Source organism: Penicillium rubens, assembly GCF_028828025.1.
Source record: "Penicillium rubens strain IBT 27055 chromosome Unknown utg000002l_segment0_segment0, whole genome shotgun sequence".
Classification (NCBI taxonomy): Eukaryota; Fungi; Ascomycota; class Eurotiomycetes; order Eurotiales; family Aspergillaceae; genus Penicillium; species Penicillium rubens.
In genome coordinates this window covers 333,269-350,031 of record NW_026890600.1, presented here as the reverse complement: position 1 = coordinate 350,031, position 16,763 = coordinate 333,269, and the positions used below count along the sequence as shown (strand labels likewise).

General features: G+C 50.6%; 9 protein-coding genes across 9 annotated transcripts; 6 read left to right on the top strand and 3 right to left on the bottom strand.

Annotated features, from left to right (window-relative positions):
• Positions 1-109: 109 nt before the first annotated feature.
• On the top strand, positions 110-1,188 carry rps0 (40S ribosomal protein uS2; the record flags this gene model as incomplete). Its single annotated transcript, XM_002559812.2, has 2 exons — positions 110-378; positions 447-1,188. The coding sequence occupies exons 1-2, from the start codon at positions 209-211 to the stop codon at positions 1,186-1,188; spliced, it is 912 nt and encodes a 303-aa protein (XP_002559858.1). The 5' UTR covers positions 110-208.
• A 780-nt stretch (positions 1,189-1,968) lies between these two features.
• N7525_002582 (uncharacterized protein) lies at positions 1,969-2,807 on the bottom strand (the record flags this gene model as incomplete). The annotated part of the gene is made up of 4 exons (XM_061212373.1): positions 1,969-2,133; positions 2,191-2,310; positions 2,377-2,617; positions 2,716-2,807. 4 exons carry the CDS (start codon positions 2,805-2,807, stop codon positions 1,969-1,971), a joined length of 618 nt encoding a protein of 205 aa, XP_061069394.1.
• Positions 2,808-3,459: 652 nt separating this feature from the next.
• N7525_002581 (pseudouridine synthase DEG1) lies at positions 3,460-5,307 on the top strand (the record flags this gene model as incomplete). The annotated part of the gene is made up of 1 exon (XM_061212372.1): positions 3,460-5,307. The coding sequence occupies one exon, from the start codon at positions 3,460-3,462 to the stop codon at positions 5,305-5,307; it is 1,848 nt and encodes a 615-aa protein (XP_061069393.1).
• Positions 5,308-5,392: 85 nt separating this feature from the next.
• N7525_002580 (PIG-H family GPI synthesis protein) lies at positions 5,393-6,114 on the bottom strand (the record flags this gene model as incomplete). The annotated part of the gene is made up of 3 exons (XM_002559815.1): positions 5,393-5,470; positions 5,520-5,722; positions 5,781-6,114. The coding sequence occupies 3 exons, from the start codon at positions 6,112-6,114 to the stop codon at positions 5,393-5,395; spliced, it is 615 nt and encodes a 204-aa protein (XP_002559861.1).
• A 264-nt stretch (positions 6,115-6,378) lies between these two features.
• N7525_002579 (ubiquitin-like protein HUB1) lies at positions 6,379-7,055 on the top strand (the record flags this gene model as incomplete). Its single annotated transcript, XM_002559816.2, has 3 exons — positions 6,379-6,781; positions 6,840-6,978; positions 7,034-7,055. 3 exons carry the CDS (start codon positions 6,379-6,381, stop codon positions 7,053-7,055), a joined length of 564 nt encoding a protein of 187 aa, XP_002559862.2.
• Positions 7,056-7,795: 740 nt separating this feature from the next.
• On the top strand, positions 7,796-8,341 carry N7525_002578 (uncharacterized protein; the record flags this gene model as incomplete). The annotated part of the gene is made up of 1 exon (XM_061212371.1): positions 7,796-8,341. The coding sequence occupies one exon, from the start codon at positions 7,796-7,798 to the stop codon at positions 8,339-8,341; it is 546 nt and encodes a 181-aa protein (XP_061069392.1).
• Positions 8,342-8,651: 310 nt separating this feature from the next.
• N7525_002577 (ribose phosphate diphosphokinase subunit PRS5) lies at positions 8,652-10,069 on the top strand (the record flags this gene model as incomplete). Its single annotated transcript, XM_002559818.1, has 3 exons — positions 8,652-9,584; positions 9,637-9,960; positions 10,013-10,069. The coding sequence occupies 3 exons, from the start codon at positions 8,652-8,654 to the stop codon at positions 10,067-10,069; spliced, it is 1,314 nt and encodes a 437-aa protein (XP_002559864.1).
• A 1,883-nt stretch (positions 10,070-11,952) lies between these two features.
• Positions 11,953-12,649, top strand: N7525_002576 (uncharacterized protein; the record flags this gene model as incomplete). The annotated part of the gene is made up of 2 exons (XM_002559819.1): positions 11,953-12,303; positions 12,335-12,649. The coding sequence occupies 2 exons, from the start codon at positions 11,953-11,955 to the stop codon at positions 12,647-12,649; spliced, it is 666 nt and encodes a 221-aa protein (XP_002559865.1).
• A 1,126-nt stretch (positions 12,650-13,775) lies between these two features.
• On the bottom strand, positions 13,776-14,748 carry N7525_002575 (uncharacterized protein; the record flags this gene model as incomplete). The annotated part of the gene is made up of 3 exons (XM_061212370.1): positions 13,776-14,285; positions 14,347-14,541; positions 14,596-14,748. The coding sequence occupies 3 exons, from the start codon at positions 14,746-14,748 to the stop codon at positions 13,776-13,778; spliced, it is 858 nt and encodes a 285-aa protein (XP_061069391.1).
• Between the last annotated feature and the right edge of the window lie 2,015 nt (positions 14,749-16,763).

The following is a 16,763-nucleotide window of genomic DNA, read 5'->3' as shown; positions in this document are numbered from 1 at the left end:
GAGCCTTGGAACCTTGGCCCCGAAGAATCGGTATTACATAACCAACTCCCCTGCCCTGGAGCCCTAGCCCTAGCGCACGCAAGCGAAATTCTCCCGAATCGTGAGAGTGCAACAATTCTGCGGCTTGGCTTTGATCTTTTTCCCTCCATCACCACGACAAGAGCCAGACGATTGATCCTCCAACTCATCAATCTATCAATCGCCTAACATGGCCCCTTCCCAGCTCCCCCCGGTTTTCAACCCTACCGCGCAGGACATTGAGATGCTCCTTGCCGCTCAGTGCCACCTTGGTTCCAAGAACCTTCAGGTGCACATGGAGCCTTACCTCTGGAAGCTCCGCGCCGACGGTGTCAACGTCCTGAACATTGGCAAGACCTGGTATGCGCGAAAACGGAACGACTTCTGACTGTAGCATAGCGTCTAATATATACGTTTGATTGAAATAGGGAGAAGATCGTCCTGGCCGCCCGTATCATCGCCGCCATTGACAACCCCGCCGATGTCTGTGTCATCTCCGCTCGTCCCTACGGTCAGCGTGCTGTCCTGAAGTTCGCCTCCCACACCGGTGCCACCGCCATTGCCGGTCGTTTCACCCCCGGTAACTTCACCAACTACATCACCCGCTCTTTCAAGGAGCCCCGTCTCATCATCGTGACCGACCCTCGCACTGATGCCCAGGCCATCAAGGAGGCCTCTTATGTCAACATCCCCGTCATTGCCCTTTGCGACACTGACTCCCCCACCGACTTCGTCGATGTTGCCATCCCCACCAACAACAAGGGTCGTCACGCCATCGGTCTCGTCTGGTGGATGCTCGCCCGTGAGGTCCTCCGTCTCCGCGGTACCCTCGCTACCCGCGAGACCGAGTGGGACACCGTTGTCGATCTCTACTTCTACCGCGACCCTGAGGCCGAGGAGAACAAGGAGATCGCTGATGAGTCCAAGGTCGCCGGTGCTGAGGAGATTGGCGCTGGTGCCGTCGAGTCCGGCTTCGCTGGTGAGAACTGGGATGCCTCCGCCCCCGGCGCTGGTAACCCCGGCACTGCCTTCGCTGCTGCCTCCGCTGCCACCGGTGCTGCTGCTGCCACCAGCTGGGATGCTGAGGGTGCCGACTGGGCTGCCAGCTCCGCTGCCCCTACCACCGAGTGGGCTGAGGCTCAGCCCGCCGCTGGTGAGGCCAAGTGGTAAATTGCTTCGCGGTGACGAGGATAGTCGTTGAGAGGGGGGAAGTTTGATCACGATAAAAAGTTTTGGCGATCCGGGATGATTGTGACGATTTTCTGAATCCCTCGGGGCACGGGAATCGAAGAAATGCTCTTGTTTTCTCCTATACACCATCTACTCCATTCGCAGCAATGGATTACAATCTCCCGCAAATTCCCTTGACATGTCTATCCTAGTCTCTGTGTGCAATTCTCCAAAAACCAAAAGAAACTGAAAAAACAGCAGAAGAAAACGAGCTTTCACCGGGAACCTTTCAATCTTTTGCCTCAGTGGTCTCATTTTACCAGCCCTTTTTTTTATTTCCGTGTTTTCGCATCGGGGAGGAATTGCCATGCCAATCATTGACTGGCGCTTATGAGGGAAAGAGATCCAGTTGCTTTTATTTACGAAGCTTCTGGGGGAAAGCCCTGTGCTGTCAATTCACAAGGTGGACTTAATCGTTACCTTGGTTTCTCCCTGTGTGTATTCTAGTAATCTGAAAAGGTTGTGCTTGGTATCATATCCAGTAGGTTTTGTAGTGTGTATGTTGGCTGTAGACTTGATCGTGTCATAATATACGTGCGCCTGCCAGAGCACAATGCCCTCCATCCAACGTCAAAGAGTTCCGTTGATATGTTATTCTGTCTTCAGGGGTCCCTTTCCTATCAACTAGGCTACTATATTCTATGAGGTACGTATCTTGGGCATTAACATGACTGGTTGATACATGTCTAGGTGTGAAAACTAGAATATGACAACGAATAATCAAAGAATAACACAAGAAGTGCCCTCACTCTGGCCACCTTTCTCAGTCGTCGTCATTGCCGCCAATCTAGCAAGATCCTCAAACGTCTCTGCGAGCAGCTCTCCTGTGACAGCCGAGCATTCGGCGTATCTATCGCAACGAAGTTCCTGCGCGATACGATAGGCCTAGACAACACAGTTAGCCAATTTAAACGCGTGAAACTCCGCCTCGTAGTCACGCACCTCTTGTGGATAGATAATTCCCTCGCCTTCTGTCCGTAGGTCCCTTTTCAGACCTAGCATCATCACTGGAAGGCGCTCGCCGTGGCCGTACTGGAAATAACGAGTAATGTCATTTCGCCACTAAGGAATAAGCATTGATTGTCAGCACCAATTTCCAATTACTCCGAATATGTATTTGACACTCACCTCTTTTAGTCCAACGAGTGTCTCTCGATTGGAGATATCAAAGGCTAAAACAACCACGTCGGGCCGAAGCGTTGTCCAATGCTGATTCGGGTTGGATGTGTCGTAAAGTTCTAGAGTGAATGTCTTTTTTGAGAACCGGATGTCGTAAATGAAAGGCTGATCACCATCTCGTAATAGTCCAAGGGTACTTGGTACAGTATTAGATGAGCCCGATGGGGACTGTCTTCCACTCTTCAGGCGACTAAACCATATTAGCATGTCCCCATGCAACGCTATGTATATAGCCCTGGGGACTGGGCCCAAGGCCGCAGGTCGCCGGACAACCGGGCAGGTACTCACGCTAAGAATGTTGATTTCCCACATCCTGCATCTCCGACTAGAAGTAAAGAGACTGATTTGTTATTGTCTGGGCGAGAATCTGCCTCGGCCATGCTGAAATGGCTGTTCGCTCGATTTACGCGCAACCGTCCAGGTAATGACCAACTTGCACCCTTCAGCCGGTCAATTAACGAATATATTGCAAAAGCTTGTCTCCGCTGCGAGTGCAGAGCAGTCTATATGATTAATCTTGCATTTCAGGGAACAGTAGGTGTGTTTTAGGTTAGAGAGGCGATGAACTTTGGATGATACCTAGGTAAGGTTCGATGCTTGGCGAATCCAACGTGGTTGTTGATTTATATATTCTTTCTACAGTCCTAACCCCATGTCATCTACACCTACTAAAATTCTATATTGCGCATCTCGCTATAAAAACAAGCCCCCATAGTAACTTATTTGCAGTTAGATCCTCCTAATACAGTCTTAGTACTGTGATATACAGTAAATACATGAAAGTGTGGCCACAAAGAGTGTGTAATTATACCCTAATACAGGAGCTCAATACCAAAAATACGCGCCTCCGGGGAACTTTTTCAATTTCGATCCCCCCGCCTGAACGTCCACACCAATCCAATCTCAGCCTCAGTCGCTTGACGTGGTATGTGGAAACCACCCGCGAGGCTCTTTCCACTGAGTTGCAACCTACAACGAGCCCTCAGACAAACCCGGTACTTGTGCCAATCTCGCACCCCCACACCCCAAACCATGGCGGACACCAACATCAAAGACCAACCCGACTACTCGGCCTGGAGTACCTCCAGCCTGATCGCGCGCATTACAGAGTTAGAGCGCCAGCTCCACTCTCAGACAACAGAGTTCACAGCGTCGACCGATGAGCCGCAGACAGCCCTCTCTTCTGCTGCGCCCATCTCCACCGACGTCCCGGAGCCTGCGATCCCTCTCCCGGAGACCTTCAATACTTCGAAGAAGCGGCCGCACTCCCCTCTCGATAGCGACTCTACCCCCGTGCCCGCGCCCAGTCGGGTTATCAAAGCCGCGAAACCTCCAAAACTTGATCGCAGCTTTGACCCCTCCAAATACTCGACGCGGTTCATCGCGCTCAAGTTCGCATATCTGGGACAGGCATACAATGGGCTCGAACATACAAATGGCAATACTACGCCTCTTCCTACTGTTGAAGAAGTTCTGTGGAAGGCATTGCGGCGTACACGGCTCATCTCTCCCGAGACCACCTCTGATCTTGAACCGTCCGATAGAGCGGAGCGCGTCCCCATGCGCCCCTACCACCTTTACTGGGATGGATGCGAATACTCTAAAGCAGGCCGTACGGATAAGGGCGTGAGCGCTTTTGGGCAGGTTATTGGACTGCGGGTCCGCAGTCAACGGCCCATCCCCAAACCCCCCGCTGAGGGCGAGGATGGAATGAACGTTGACCCGGGAACTACTGAAAAGGAGTGGGATGATGTAGCCGATGAGATGAATTATATCAATGTTCTAAACAGGGTGCTTCCGGAAGATATCAGGGTTCTGGCGTGGTGTCCTAATCCGCCGCCTGGTTTCGATGCCCGCTTCTCCTGCCGTGAGCGTCGGTACAAGTACTTCTTCACCAACCCCGCGTTCTCTCCGACTCCTGGGTCCATTGGATTCCAGAACCGTGCACAGAATGGCAATGGCCCGCGTGCTGAGTTCCGGGAGGGTTGGCTCGACATTGAGGCTATGCGCGAGGCAGCTAAGCATTTCGAGGGTTCGCATGATTTCCGGAATTTCTGCAAGTTGGACACCAACAAGCAGATTGATAACTTTGAACGCATTATCCATCACTCTAGTATCGAAGCTGTCAATCCCAAGGTCAGTCCCGTGGGCTATGTTGGACAACCTGGGTTCCAGGCCAAAGAGGATAGTATGCCCGAACCGGATTTGGCAACTCCCGACACAGTTTCTCAAAGTATCCCTCAAGTCTATTCGTTCAACCTTCACGGTTCTGCCTTCTTGTGGCACCAGGTGCGCCACATGGTTGCAATTCTGTTCCTAGTCGGACAGGGACTCGAGTCTCCATCAATCGTCCCTGAACTGCTTGATGTTGCCAAGAACCCGCGAAAGCCGACCTATGCGATGGCGGATGATGCTCCGTTGGTCCTTTGGGACTGCATTTTCCCAGATGTAGAGTCTGGCAGTCGCGCGGATTCCTTGAACTGGATCTATGCTGGTGACAGCCCTGCAAACGGCAAGGGAAGCGCAAAGGGTGACAGCAAATTCGGGATGCGAGGCACTGTTGAAAGTTTGTGGGCCGTCTGGAGAAAGCGCAAGATAGATGAGATGCTAGCGGGTGCTCTGCTAGACTTGACTGTCACTCAGGGAAACCAGAAAGCGGAAGACATTGACAACCAATGGCAAAACGTGGGATATGCCAAGAAATCAAGCAGAGGTGCCAAAGTCTGGTCTGGTGGAAACGATACTTCTGTTGGAGGGAAATATGTCCCTGTCCACGAGAAGCCCAAAATGCAGCCCGTGGAAGTTCAAAATGCCAAAGGACTTATCACAAAGCAGCGAAGGCTAGCAAAGGGCGAGGCTGCAAGGGCGGCGCTGGAATGAATCTTGTTTTATATACTTGCTGATAGAGCATGCAAGATAGACTTTTGCACAAACAAACATTTGTTGAGGCGGGGCTGTGGGTGTATCATGACTTTGCATCGTAAAGACACCGCCGAGAACCCCTCCAAACCTGCTCTAAGATCTCTCGCTTGGGCAACATATGCTAGTCACAAGATTAGCTTTGGATACATAACGCTGAGTACACCACATACCGGGAAGACCACCAGGGCATCGGGCTCGCCTTCGACAATGACCGCCAAGTAGAAGCGGACTTCGAATCCCTTGAAGGCTTCGTGAATCACAATGTCTTGGATTTGTGTGGTAGGAATGAACCTCGTCGAGGCAGTAGAAAGATACGTCGAGGACGATGTCGAGGTCTGGATTCCGAAGCCTCGAATAACCAGGAGCGATTCCTCTGTCGAACGGTCAGCCATGCACGGATTTTCAAAGCCAACTCTTCCTTCTCAACTTACCGATATAACCTCTTCTGAAAACACCGTATATCACCAACGCACCAATTACAGCAATTACCAGCGGGTTGTATGAGTCCACCAAGCGACACAGTTTGGATCCGAGGGGGCTCGACCACACAGCTGGCCAGCTTATCACCCTTCCATCTTCTTGGAAGAAGAAATTTCGGACGCGCGCAATGCCCACACCAATCACACAGGAAAATAAAACCGTACGCAGCAATACTTGGAGACCGAATAAGATTTTGGCGGGGGAACTCGACCGCTGGGGCGCATTCGATACCGTGAAGGAGACGGTCGTCGGAGAGGGACGCTGAACTTCTAGTCGGCCTGGCATTTTGTGTATGAGCCAGATGAGAAAGGAACAGAGCCAGAATCAATTGATAATGTGCATTGCAGCCAGCCCATCCAACAGGTAGGTCAAAAGTGTCAAATGTACTTTACAGGAGAGCTCTCGATGTGAATAAACACGCTAACCCAATCTCGGACTAGCTTACTCCACTGGCAGCTGCATATGGTCACGTGCCTCCCAGCTTCGTTTAGATTACATCTGGGCTTGTCAGGCACCCACGCAACATCATCTTTCCTCCATTCCACAGTCATGGGTGACCGATCACGAAGCAGGTCTCCGCGCCTGAGAGAAAATGCTGATAGAGAGCGCCCCAGAAAGACCGGAGGATTTCGGTGGAAGGACAAGAGCCGCACCGACGATTCCCGCGGAGATGATCGCAGATTAGAACGAGGATACCGAGACCGACCACGGTCACCACGACGCGACCGAGAGGGCGATCGATATGGAGATAGGCCGAGGGATGACCGCGATCGGGGCCGACAACGTGACGATCGAGATGCGCCGCGCGAAGACCAGGAAAAGAAACCGAAGAAAGAAAAGAAGGAGAAGAAGCCGGCCGTTCCGCAGTCTTCAGAACCCATGATTGTGGTCCATGTCAATGATCGCCTGGGAACTAAAGCCGCGATTCCTTGTCTTGCCTCAGATCCGATCAGTATGTTTTTTTTTTTTTTTACTGTTGACCTACACGAATGTGCTAATGTACTCTACAGAGCTCTTCAAGGCCCAGGTGGCAGCTCGGATCGGCCGTGAACCCCACGAAATCCTTCTGAAACGCCAGGGCGAACGTCCTTTTAAAGATCAACTTACACTGGAGGATTATGGAGTGAGCAATGGAGTTCAACTTGACTTGTGAGCCTCAAATCCGCTTTTGTATACCAAGACTGTGATACTAACTCTATTATAGGGAGGTTGGGACGGGCGAATGACGGATTCCCGGAGCAGAGTGCACTCGGTGGGAAAGTTATGCCAAGCTCTTTTATGTTTTTCTTTTTCTTAGTACATACTATCTCGGGGACCGGAGCATAGGAGTCACGCATGAATATGTTTCTCTTTTTTTTTTTCTTTTTGAGTTTTCCAAAGCGACTGAGGATTTGAGCAGAGCCGTGTATATGGATGAGAACAAATGGAAAATCTGAAGCAGTAAACCTGCACATGTGACCATTTACTGCGTTCTTGTCGAGAAGCAATTCGGCCGTTTTCTGCGGGGGCCCCTCGGTCACGACATGCGCTTTGCCCGATACGGGTCATTTACCACCTGAGGCACCAATCACAACCTAAGGTATCAATTTTCTCCTAACTAGTGCCTTACGGTCATATTACCCGCTTAGTGGCAGTCCACCTATAAATCCTTCGGACAAACCGCTCAACTCTTCGATCAAGGCTGTTCAGGAGTTTCCGCCTCTTTAGCGAAATGAAGTCGTCTCAAGATTGTATTTCTCCAAGTACACGGAGATACAGATGTGAGGGGTATCATGAATGTGTTGGGGTTTTCGAACAAGAGTTCGAGAGAATGGAACGTGAGGAAGGTACACCTGGGTATAACCCTTATTTTATTATAGATATCGACGAACGTTCCTTCCTTGAATGTTTTGAAAATTCGGGAGATAAACTACTAATGCTATCGTGGAAATCCTACGATCATGTTTCTCTCTCATCTCTAATAAAAATGCCGTCCACAGCCCACGGCACAGCAGCATCAGAATTTTCTATAATCGTCCGTGATTGGCTCCGTCAATCTGGCGCGCATATCACGATTTCAACATCAAAATCTGTCCGCGGTTCGACCAAAACGAAGGTGGCCGATTTCGCTTGGATGCCGTACGATTTGCCGCCAGGCCGTTCGATGAAATGGCCAACGGTGGCCGGCGAAGTGGTGGTCACACAGTCCCGTCGAGGCCTCACACAAGCGATGAAGTTCTGGCTCGATGAGCCAGAGAGCGAAGTCCGGGTTGCGATCTCTATCACCGCCTCAAAACGGAAGGTATTGGTCGAGCGTTGGGTGAGGCGCCCGAATGGGCCTACCTCACCAGACCAATGGATGGGAATCGTCCGCAATCCCCGGAAAAACTGCCCTCGGATTAGTGGCTACCTTAGTATCAACTTTTCTGATATTATGCTAAGGCCCAGAGGGAATGGACAGACCGATTTTGTCCTGACCCCACAAGCTCTGGACGATCTTGCCAAGGTTATCTGGCGAGACTTTTTAGGGTAATGGGGTGTTTGACCGCCCTGGGCTTTCTCCGGACCGCATCGGGGAATTTCTTTTTTTCTTTTTGCCTTTGACCCAATTCAATCCTTCCTTTTATCTTCGCTTTTATCTTCATTGATATTTTTGTTTCCATTTTTCCATTTTTCTTTTCTTTTTTTTTTTTTTGAACTCCCTCTTGACTCCCTTGACTGCTTACCGAGATCGCCCCCGGATTTTCCTCCCCCTCGACCTAATCTCTCCAAACCCGATTTTCCTCAGATCGAGCGCCCTTCTCCTTCCTACTCACAATCCACATATCACAAACAATAACGCTATGGTCCGCAATCTTGTTGTCATCGGAGGAAACTCTCACCCTCAGTTGACTCAGAGTATTTGCGCTGTTCTCGGCATACCGCCTGCTGAGGTCCTGCTCTCAAAATTCGCAGTGGGTGAGACTCGAGTTGAAATCCAAGAGTCCGTCCGTGAAAAGGATGTCTACATTATCCAATCCGGCGGCGGTAAAGTCAACGACCACCTGCTAGAGCTTCTCATCACCATTTCCGCCTGCAAGACTGCCTCGGCCCGGCGAGTCACCGCTGTCCTCCCTCTTTTCCCTTACTCTCGCCAGAGTGATATCCCTTATGACAAGGCCGGCGCTCCTCTCGTCAAGGCATCTGTGGGAGGTAAACCTGGAAATGGCTACACATTCGAGAGCACCCCTTCGACCCCGGCTCTTGGCGGAAAAACCGAAGGCCTGGGCTTGATGAATGGAATGAATGGGATTGAAAGCCTCCAGAAGGGCCTTGCCAAGGCCCAGATCGAGGAGAGCACTGGCAGTCCTGTGAAGCGGCGGGGCAACGGTCTGCCCCGCAGTGATACAACGGATTCCCTCAAGTCCGTCACCAATGGCACCAACGGCACCAACGGCACCGACGATGCAGCGAGCAACACCTCCAAGATCAATTCCTTCCAGCCGCGTCCTGGTTACAAACAGTGGGTTGCACAGGCCGGCACCCTGGTGGCAGACCTGCTTACCTGCGCCGGCGCCGATCACATCATCACCATGGATTTGCACGACCCGCAGTACCAGGGTTACTTTGATATTCCGGTCGACAATCTTTACGGCCGACCTCTTCTGAAGAGCTACATTCAGCGCAACATCCCTAATTACAAGCAGGCTGTCGTTGTCAGCCCCGATGCCGGAGGTGCCAAGCGTGCTACGGCAATTGCTGACCAAATGGGCATAGAGTTTGCTCTGATCCACAAGGTAGGCTTGTCGAGTGCTTAAATTACCCTATAATCCTTTAACAAGTTCGTAGGAGCGCCGCCCCACCAAAATCACTGACCGCCAGAATGCCACCATGATGTTGGTTGGCGATGTCCGTGATCGGATAGCCATTCTGATTGATGATCTGGCGGACACCTCCAATACCATTACTCGTGCTGCCAAGTTGCTCAAGAGGGAAGGTGCATCTAAGGTATATGCCCTTATCACTCATGGTATCCTGAGTGGCGACGCTATCGAGCGCATCAACGCCAGTGCCCTTGACAAGGTTGTTGTGACCAACAGTGTGGATCAAGTTGACCACTTGCGCCGATGCCCAAAGCTGGAGGTCTTGGAAGTCGGCCACGTTTTCGGCGAGGTGAGTCCCATACATCCGGTTCATTCCGTATAATATACTGACTTATACCCAGGCCATCCGTCGTGTGCACCACGGTGAAAGCATCAGCGTTCTTTTCCAGTACGATTGATCGGTGCCTAAAATCTTTCATTTCTCCGATATCCTAAAATTTCCATGTTTGCTCTACGACACCCTCAACATTTGAACCTCAATTCCCTTTCCCATAGATCCACAGTAGATTTGGGACGCTGGATTTCTTCTGGTATTTCTTTTTTCTGTTGCTCTCATCTGGCTTTGGCTGGCATTTCTTTTTTTCAATGTTCCTGTCATACTATCTATCTCTGCCAGACCCTTTGCCATCTGCACATATGAGCAATGAATGTTGAATCGAAATTGGGAATTTCTTTTTCAACATGCATGTAATCGCCGGTCTTGGACTAGACTATCAATGTGGCTGATGCGTACTTCATGGAGACGTACTACTTTCCAATATTGAAGCTCGTGCATGTCGGTCTGCGCTTGATTGATCGCGATTCTTAATCCTTGCATGCTACGCCAGATATTTATTGTCTGACACTCAGATCCTTTCCCGTTTCATTTCATACTCACCTATTGCACAGAGTCCATGATACCATGGACCTCTAAACAGCCGAAGAGTGCAGTCACCCAGTCTCTTCTACGAAACATTTGGGAAAACCAACAGGGACATCGCTACCAGAGTTGATGTTCCGAGTCGTGTCAAATATTGGTCGGAAAAAGAAGAAACTAACCAATGGTTCCTTGGCCCTATCCCATGTCTATGAGCCGCGACGGCTATTATTGAAACATGCACATCAACACTACTAAGCGATTGGTGGAATTTGAGCAGGATGTCAATGGCCCCTTTCCCGTTGGTCTAAAGATATACCGAAGAGGACGTGAAGCCTCTCAGTCTTTGTTTTCACCTCGTGCGCAAAGAAATTGATCAAGCAAATGACATCGCAGCTTGAGTGCAGAGCCCTAATCAGCATTCACATCCACGTCATCTGTGACTTGAATAGATTTCAGCATGGCCATGCCACCGGCTTTTTCGTTTACACCGCGTGACTATTGCCAGCCTCGGCTAATTGATGATATAATAAATCTTTACCTCTTAGAGTTCCACCTATATCGGGTGTAGCCAAATATCTTTGTTAGCAATCCCTAGGATTTTCTTATAAAGCGAACGTTTATTTATGATAAAGTCCACTCTACTAGGGGCCTAATAACCAAAAACACCACCAGAAAGACCACTATAAAGATACATAAAAGACTACCTACACTAACAAGACTACCTAAGAAGACCGCTAGGAGTCGTCGACGACGACTATACATTATTATGACAGCATGTTTAAAATGGAGGTATGTAGGGCGGTATATCTGGGTACAGAGGTTTAGCCCGATACTAGATTCTTTCCTTGCCATCAATCAAGTAGATTCCATGTCCGCCACATGGACATCTCCACTGTGTCAACGACAAGACCAATAGGATCCATTCCAACCCGATAGGCAAGACAAGACATATCTTCCTAAAAGGGGCTATTACATCTTGGCATAGTTTGACACTATGCAGACAAGGACTTGGCGCCTTTCGGATACTTTCGAGTTCCTACGATCATTCCCAGAAACTGTCATATTTACGACAGATATTCCACTGTGCAACACACCAATTCATTTGAGGTGCTCTTTATTTTGATTGACATGCAGATCTTCAAAGAGATAGGTGATAACTCTCGGTATACTTACAACAACGCGACTCTTTCGTTCGGAACTCGTCATTTTTATAGATCGTCGAACTCTTTTCATTCTTCAGTTTCATAGATCGGCAAGGACCTTTCTTAATTTATCCCAGGCCTATGACTTCGAAACGTCATGAGAAAGAGAAGCAGTGAATGACTACCATAGCATTTAGCGGTTATATAAAGCGACACCCGCGCATTACCCTTGGACTAAGTCCTAATCGTCCTTCTCTCAAACCAGCCTTCGCGTATCGTCATGGCACCGACTTTCTCTCCTTTAGATGCCTCTTCCTATCGGCACCCGGACCGGAATGGACCTTACGAGTCACTCCGGGAAGCAACAATTCTCGCAATGTTAGAACAGGGAATTGAATATAACTCCCTGAGCGAGAATCCCGTCTCCTGGGCTGACGACCAGGACCCGTTCGGACATGTCAAGGCCCAGGCTCATATGAACTACGTTGGCATTTCCTTCATTCGTCTGCTTGAGTCGTTCGAAGGTCATCTCAAAGATGAGTTCCCGAGGTTCATGTCGGGTCGTGGAATCGGTCCTATGACGAATCAATGTTTGATGAAAATCAAACGGGTTGTCAAGTATCCTGACCTGGTTAGTCTTTTCTTCCTTTAAACGTGATAAGAGCTGGGCGAATCTAACAATGTATCGACGGAAGCTCATCACCAGTGTCCGCATTTTGGATGTACACGCGGACAGGATTCAAGTCGTTTATTGTATATGGTCTATGACTCAGGACGTACTGGTTTCTGAGTTTCAGACCTGGATTGTGTTTTACCACCACAAAGAACAACGACTTGTCGATCTCGCAGAGGAAGGTGGTGTGTACCAGTCCCTGCATGCTTCTTTGACAGAGCGTGCAGCGGAGTCGCGTCGTGCCCTCAAGGCATGGGAGGAAAAGCAGGCGCAAAAGGCTGATTCTAATACGGCAAAGCTTTGAGCTGATATGCCCTGTTCTTAATCTAGAGTTAAGTACGGAGTAGTGTTTCTATTGTTGCAATTTGAGATTCAGAGTCATAGTTTTGTTTCATCCGCACAGATTGTCAATTCAGATCTTCCCATTTTAGTGAGAGATTCCTATACCATTAATATTCACTCTACCTTCGCCATACCTCGTATCTCCATTATACTTTCTCACCTCGTCCAATCAACTTACTAGCAAATTTCACTAAGATTTCTGCATTTCAATCTGTTTCGGGAGTAGAAGGCGGCTGGGCAATCTCCCTAGGTAGGGATATAAACCATTATCAGAGGATCTTCACGTTACACAACGTGCTGTCGATGACCGTACCACGCTCGCACGCGCATTCTCCGGCATAGGACTCGGCTAAAACTGTGACCTCTTATAGCATGGCAAAATGAACCTTCGACTCCGCGACGGCCTGGAGACTTGCGCAAGGCAGCCGACGGCTTCAATGGCCTCATACTGGCTCACAGACCGTAGGTTGAGCTTCATACAGGAGTGTCACTTGATAACGATCAATTACATTGTTCCAAATAGCCCAGCCAATGACGCAGGCCAGAAATCCAGTACAAAGCTCCACCCACGTCAGCACATTCTTCAAGAGTATCTAGTTGATCCCGGGTCCGTCGCTCAAGATCAAAGAGCCCTTGTCGATGTAAAAAGTCGCACTGGGACAGGAGGATTATGCGTGTTGTGCGTCCGCTGGTTAAGTTGAACCGCCTAAGGTTACTCATCGCTTCTGTCCAATGGCGGAAGGCCTCTCCCAATTGGGACCGAACGTGAGATAGCTTAGCTTGGACAATTGCCAGGCGTAATTTATCCATCTTCATGAGCTTCAGTCGGCGTTGGAACACGTAGCGGAGCGTTTCCTCTACCTCTCCAAGTCTCTTCTGCGCAAAAAGACATTCTGCAAGAGCAATGATCAATGCACCCTGCTTTGGAGCTTGACGGTTGATTGCAGCCTGGAGGCAGCTCTCGGCTTTAGCGGTCGTCCAGCTCGAGATACCTTTCAGCCATCTAGCGACGCGGATCTTTCTTCAGCTAAATACTGGATATGATAGAGAACCAGGCGCACATATTTCCAGCCTACCCTCTTCCATGGCTAGGAGGAAGACGAGGGCGGTGAAGTAGACGGCTTAGAGGGAGCGCAAAACATTGCGATGCTAAATCGTTGTACGCCAAAGTTATTGTGGCCTTCCGGGCCTGGACCGCGGACTCTATGCACGCAAGCCCGAGCTCGTTCACTTCCGAGTAAACGCTGGAGTCTAGTGCCTACGAAGACGACTACCTCAGGAGCTCCGTCGCCCAAAGTAGGAACGTGAATAAAAGATGCCTCTGACCCAACCCCTTCACTGTCTTGTTTCTCTGTTGTTTCCAGATCGGCAATTTCCAGGCCGTCGTTCTCATTATGAGACCGGAATAGAATTGTTAATGTTCCGCTATCCATATGAGGGGGACTGAAATCGGCGCTGAGGTCAGGAAGGCTTCTAGAATCATAATAGTGGATCCCGATAGTAGCAGAATCGAGGAGCGTAGTACCCGTTAGGGGAGTGTCCGAGTCCAGTGCCTGCGATATAGTCTTCAACAATTGCAGCCTTATAGGTGTCCACTCCTTGAAAGAAAGGAGAATCAGCACGATACACAATAAGAGGGAGAAGACAAGGGCGGTTTACCTCATGAAGGGATTTGACTGAACGATACAAGTTGTAAGAGGGCCCCTTGAGGTGGTCCGGCTCGGCACCATGTCGGAAAAAATAGATACTCTCTTTAGGTATCTCAGTCCGGCCGCGAACACGCTCCGAAGCAAAGGAGGAGTATCCTGTTATGTCTGTCTTAGCTGCGATGGGTTGTCCGAAAAACTCCCGTGCCTAAGGAGTGCGGTCAGTGATGAATGCTATTCCGGGAAAGTGGGTTCAGCTTGCATTTTCAATGACAACATCGGGACAGTCTTGCGTGGTTTCAGGGGCTACTGCTAGACGGAAAGCTCCAAACCGACGAAGGGCAAGCTTCAGGTCAAAGACCAGAGTGGATGATATAGGTTTGTTCAAATTGATCAGAGGTAATTTGGCAGACATTCTGATGCACGCATCCGTATGTACGTAACGGACTGACTGGACGACGAAGCAAGAGAGATCTCCAAGCACCTGGAGTCCCGAAAGGTTTTGCGGGGTTTGCATTACTTATCGGCCTCAGGCCGTCAAGAGGAGAGAGAATCCCTGAGCCCAGACCCTTCAGTCTTCTCAACTACCAATGATCCTTGACGAACACATGCCTTGTAGTCGACCTTTCTACACCACGTGTTCATCCAAAGTGGTTATCGTTACCGATGCATCCTCTGGCCTTGGCGGGCGATCGCCCTGGAGTTTGCCAAGTTGCACACTACTCTAGTGGTCGTCTGCGCTGACCTCAACATAAATACATCGGCCTGCTCGCAATCCACGCGACCAACTGTCGAAGAGATCCGTCACCTATGGTGCTTGCACGGCTATCTTTGTTAAGACAGATGTCAGTGAAGCCCCAGACGTGAGACGCCTGGTCCAATCGACCGTGGAGCGGTTTCGTTGTTTACATGTCCTCGTCAACAATACGGGAATCGCTAAAAAGCCGTGGCCCGCGGTTGGTGCATGAAACCGACGAGAGCACCTATACCAAGACCATGGATGACAATGTCAAGTCCGTGTTTCTGGGGTGCAAATACGCTGTCGAGCAATTCCGACGGCAGAACCTGGATTCTGTTGGAAATAAACATGCCGTGTTGGATCATAATCTACCAATAGGACTAGAAGTCGCTTGGGTCTGTGGGTTCAAATAAAGTAAAAGTGATTCATAACAATCCAAGAGACGCAAAATGACGGCGACATTAAGCGCACACAGCGACTCAGGGCCAAGGAGAATCTATTATAACAGGATCCCGTCCAGCGCCGACAAGAATGATACAATCACTCTCAAATCAGACGCAGAGACGAGACGGTAAATGTAGAAGTGAAATATGAACAGGATTGAGAAGACCTTGAAATGTGACGTTGAACAACGGACAAGAGGAAATAACTTCGTGAATTCACATTACAGCACCAGGAAGGACAGTGCTGCGATGGAGGCCAGCCACAGGCTGGACGAGACGCTCATCGATGGGGCCAGGTTGTAGACGGGCGAGGCGCTGGGGGAAGCGCCTGTGCTGGGGCTGGTGCTCGGGCGGCTGGTGCTCAGCATGGTTGACGAAGCGACGGGAGTGCTGGCCGGAGCAGACATCGAACCGGCAGGCGAAGTCGGGGCAGGAGCAGGGGCTACGGTCGATGACTCGACGGGAGCTGTCTCGACGGGGGAGCTCTGAGCGGGGATGGTCTCGGCGGGAGTGCTCTGGGCCGGGGTGGTCTCGACAACGGGGGTCTCGGTGGGGGTCGAGCTGACAAGCGAGACAGTGACAACAGGAACAGTCATGGTCGAGGAGACAGTGGACTTGGAGACGGTGCTGTAAGTCGACCTGTAGGTGCTCGAGCCCGAGGTGTGAGTCTCAGTCACGGGGCAGATGGTGGTAGTCTCGTACTCCACGACGGTGGTGGTGGAGTCCGGAGCCGCGGGAGTAGTCTGCTTGGGGACGGTCGAGGTCGATGTACCGGTGACAGTCGAGACAGTGGTGTAGGTCGACAAGTAGGTGCTCGAGCCAGTGGTGTGAGTCTCAGTGACGGGGCAGGTGGTGGTAGTCTCGTAGGTCACGATGGTGACAGTCGACTCCTGCGGAGCAGAGTTGACAGTGCTAGGAGCCGGGGTGGTGACGGGCACAGTCGAGGTCGAGGTACCGGTGACAGTCGACACGGTAGTGTAGGTCGATAGGTAGGTGCTCGAGCCCGTGGTGTGAGTCTCGGTGACGGGGCAGGTGGTGGTGGTCTCGTAGGTCACGACAGTCACGGTAGACTCCTGGGCCGGAGGAGAGGTGACGACTGGAGTAGACACGGCCGGAGTAGACGGGGCCGGAGTCACGCTGGAAATGGAAGAGCCGGTACCGGTGGGGGTCTCGGTCACTGGGCAGGTCGTGGTAGTCTCGATGATGGTCGAGGTAGTGATGGTCGACTCAGGGGGGCAGTAGGTCAGG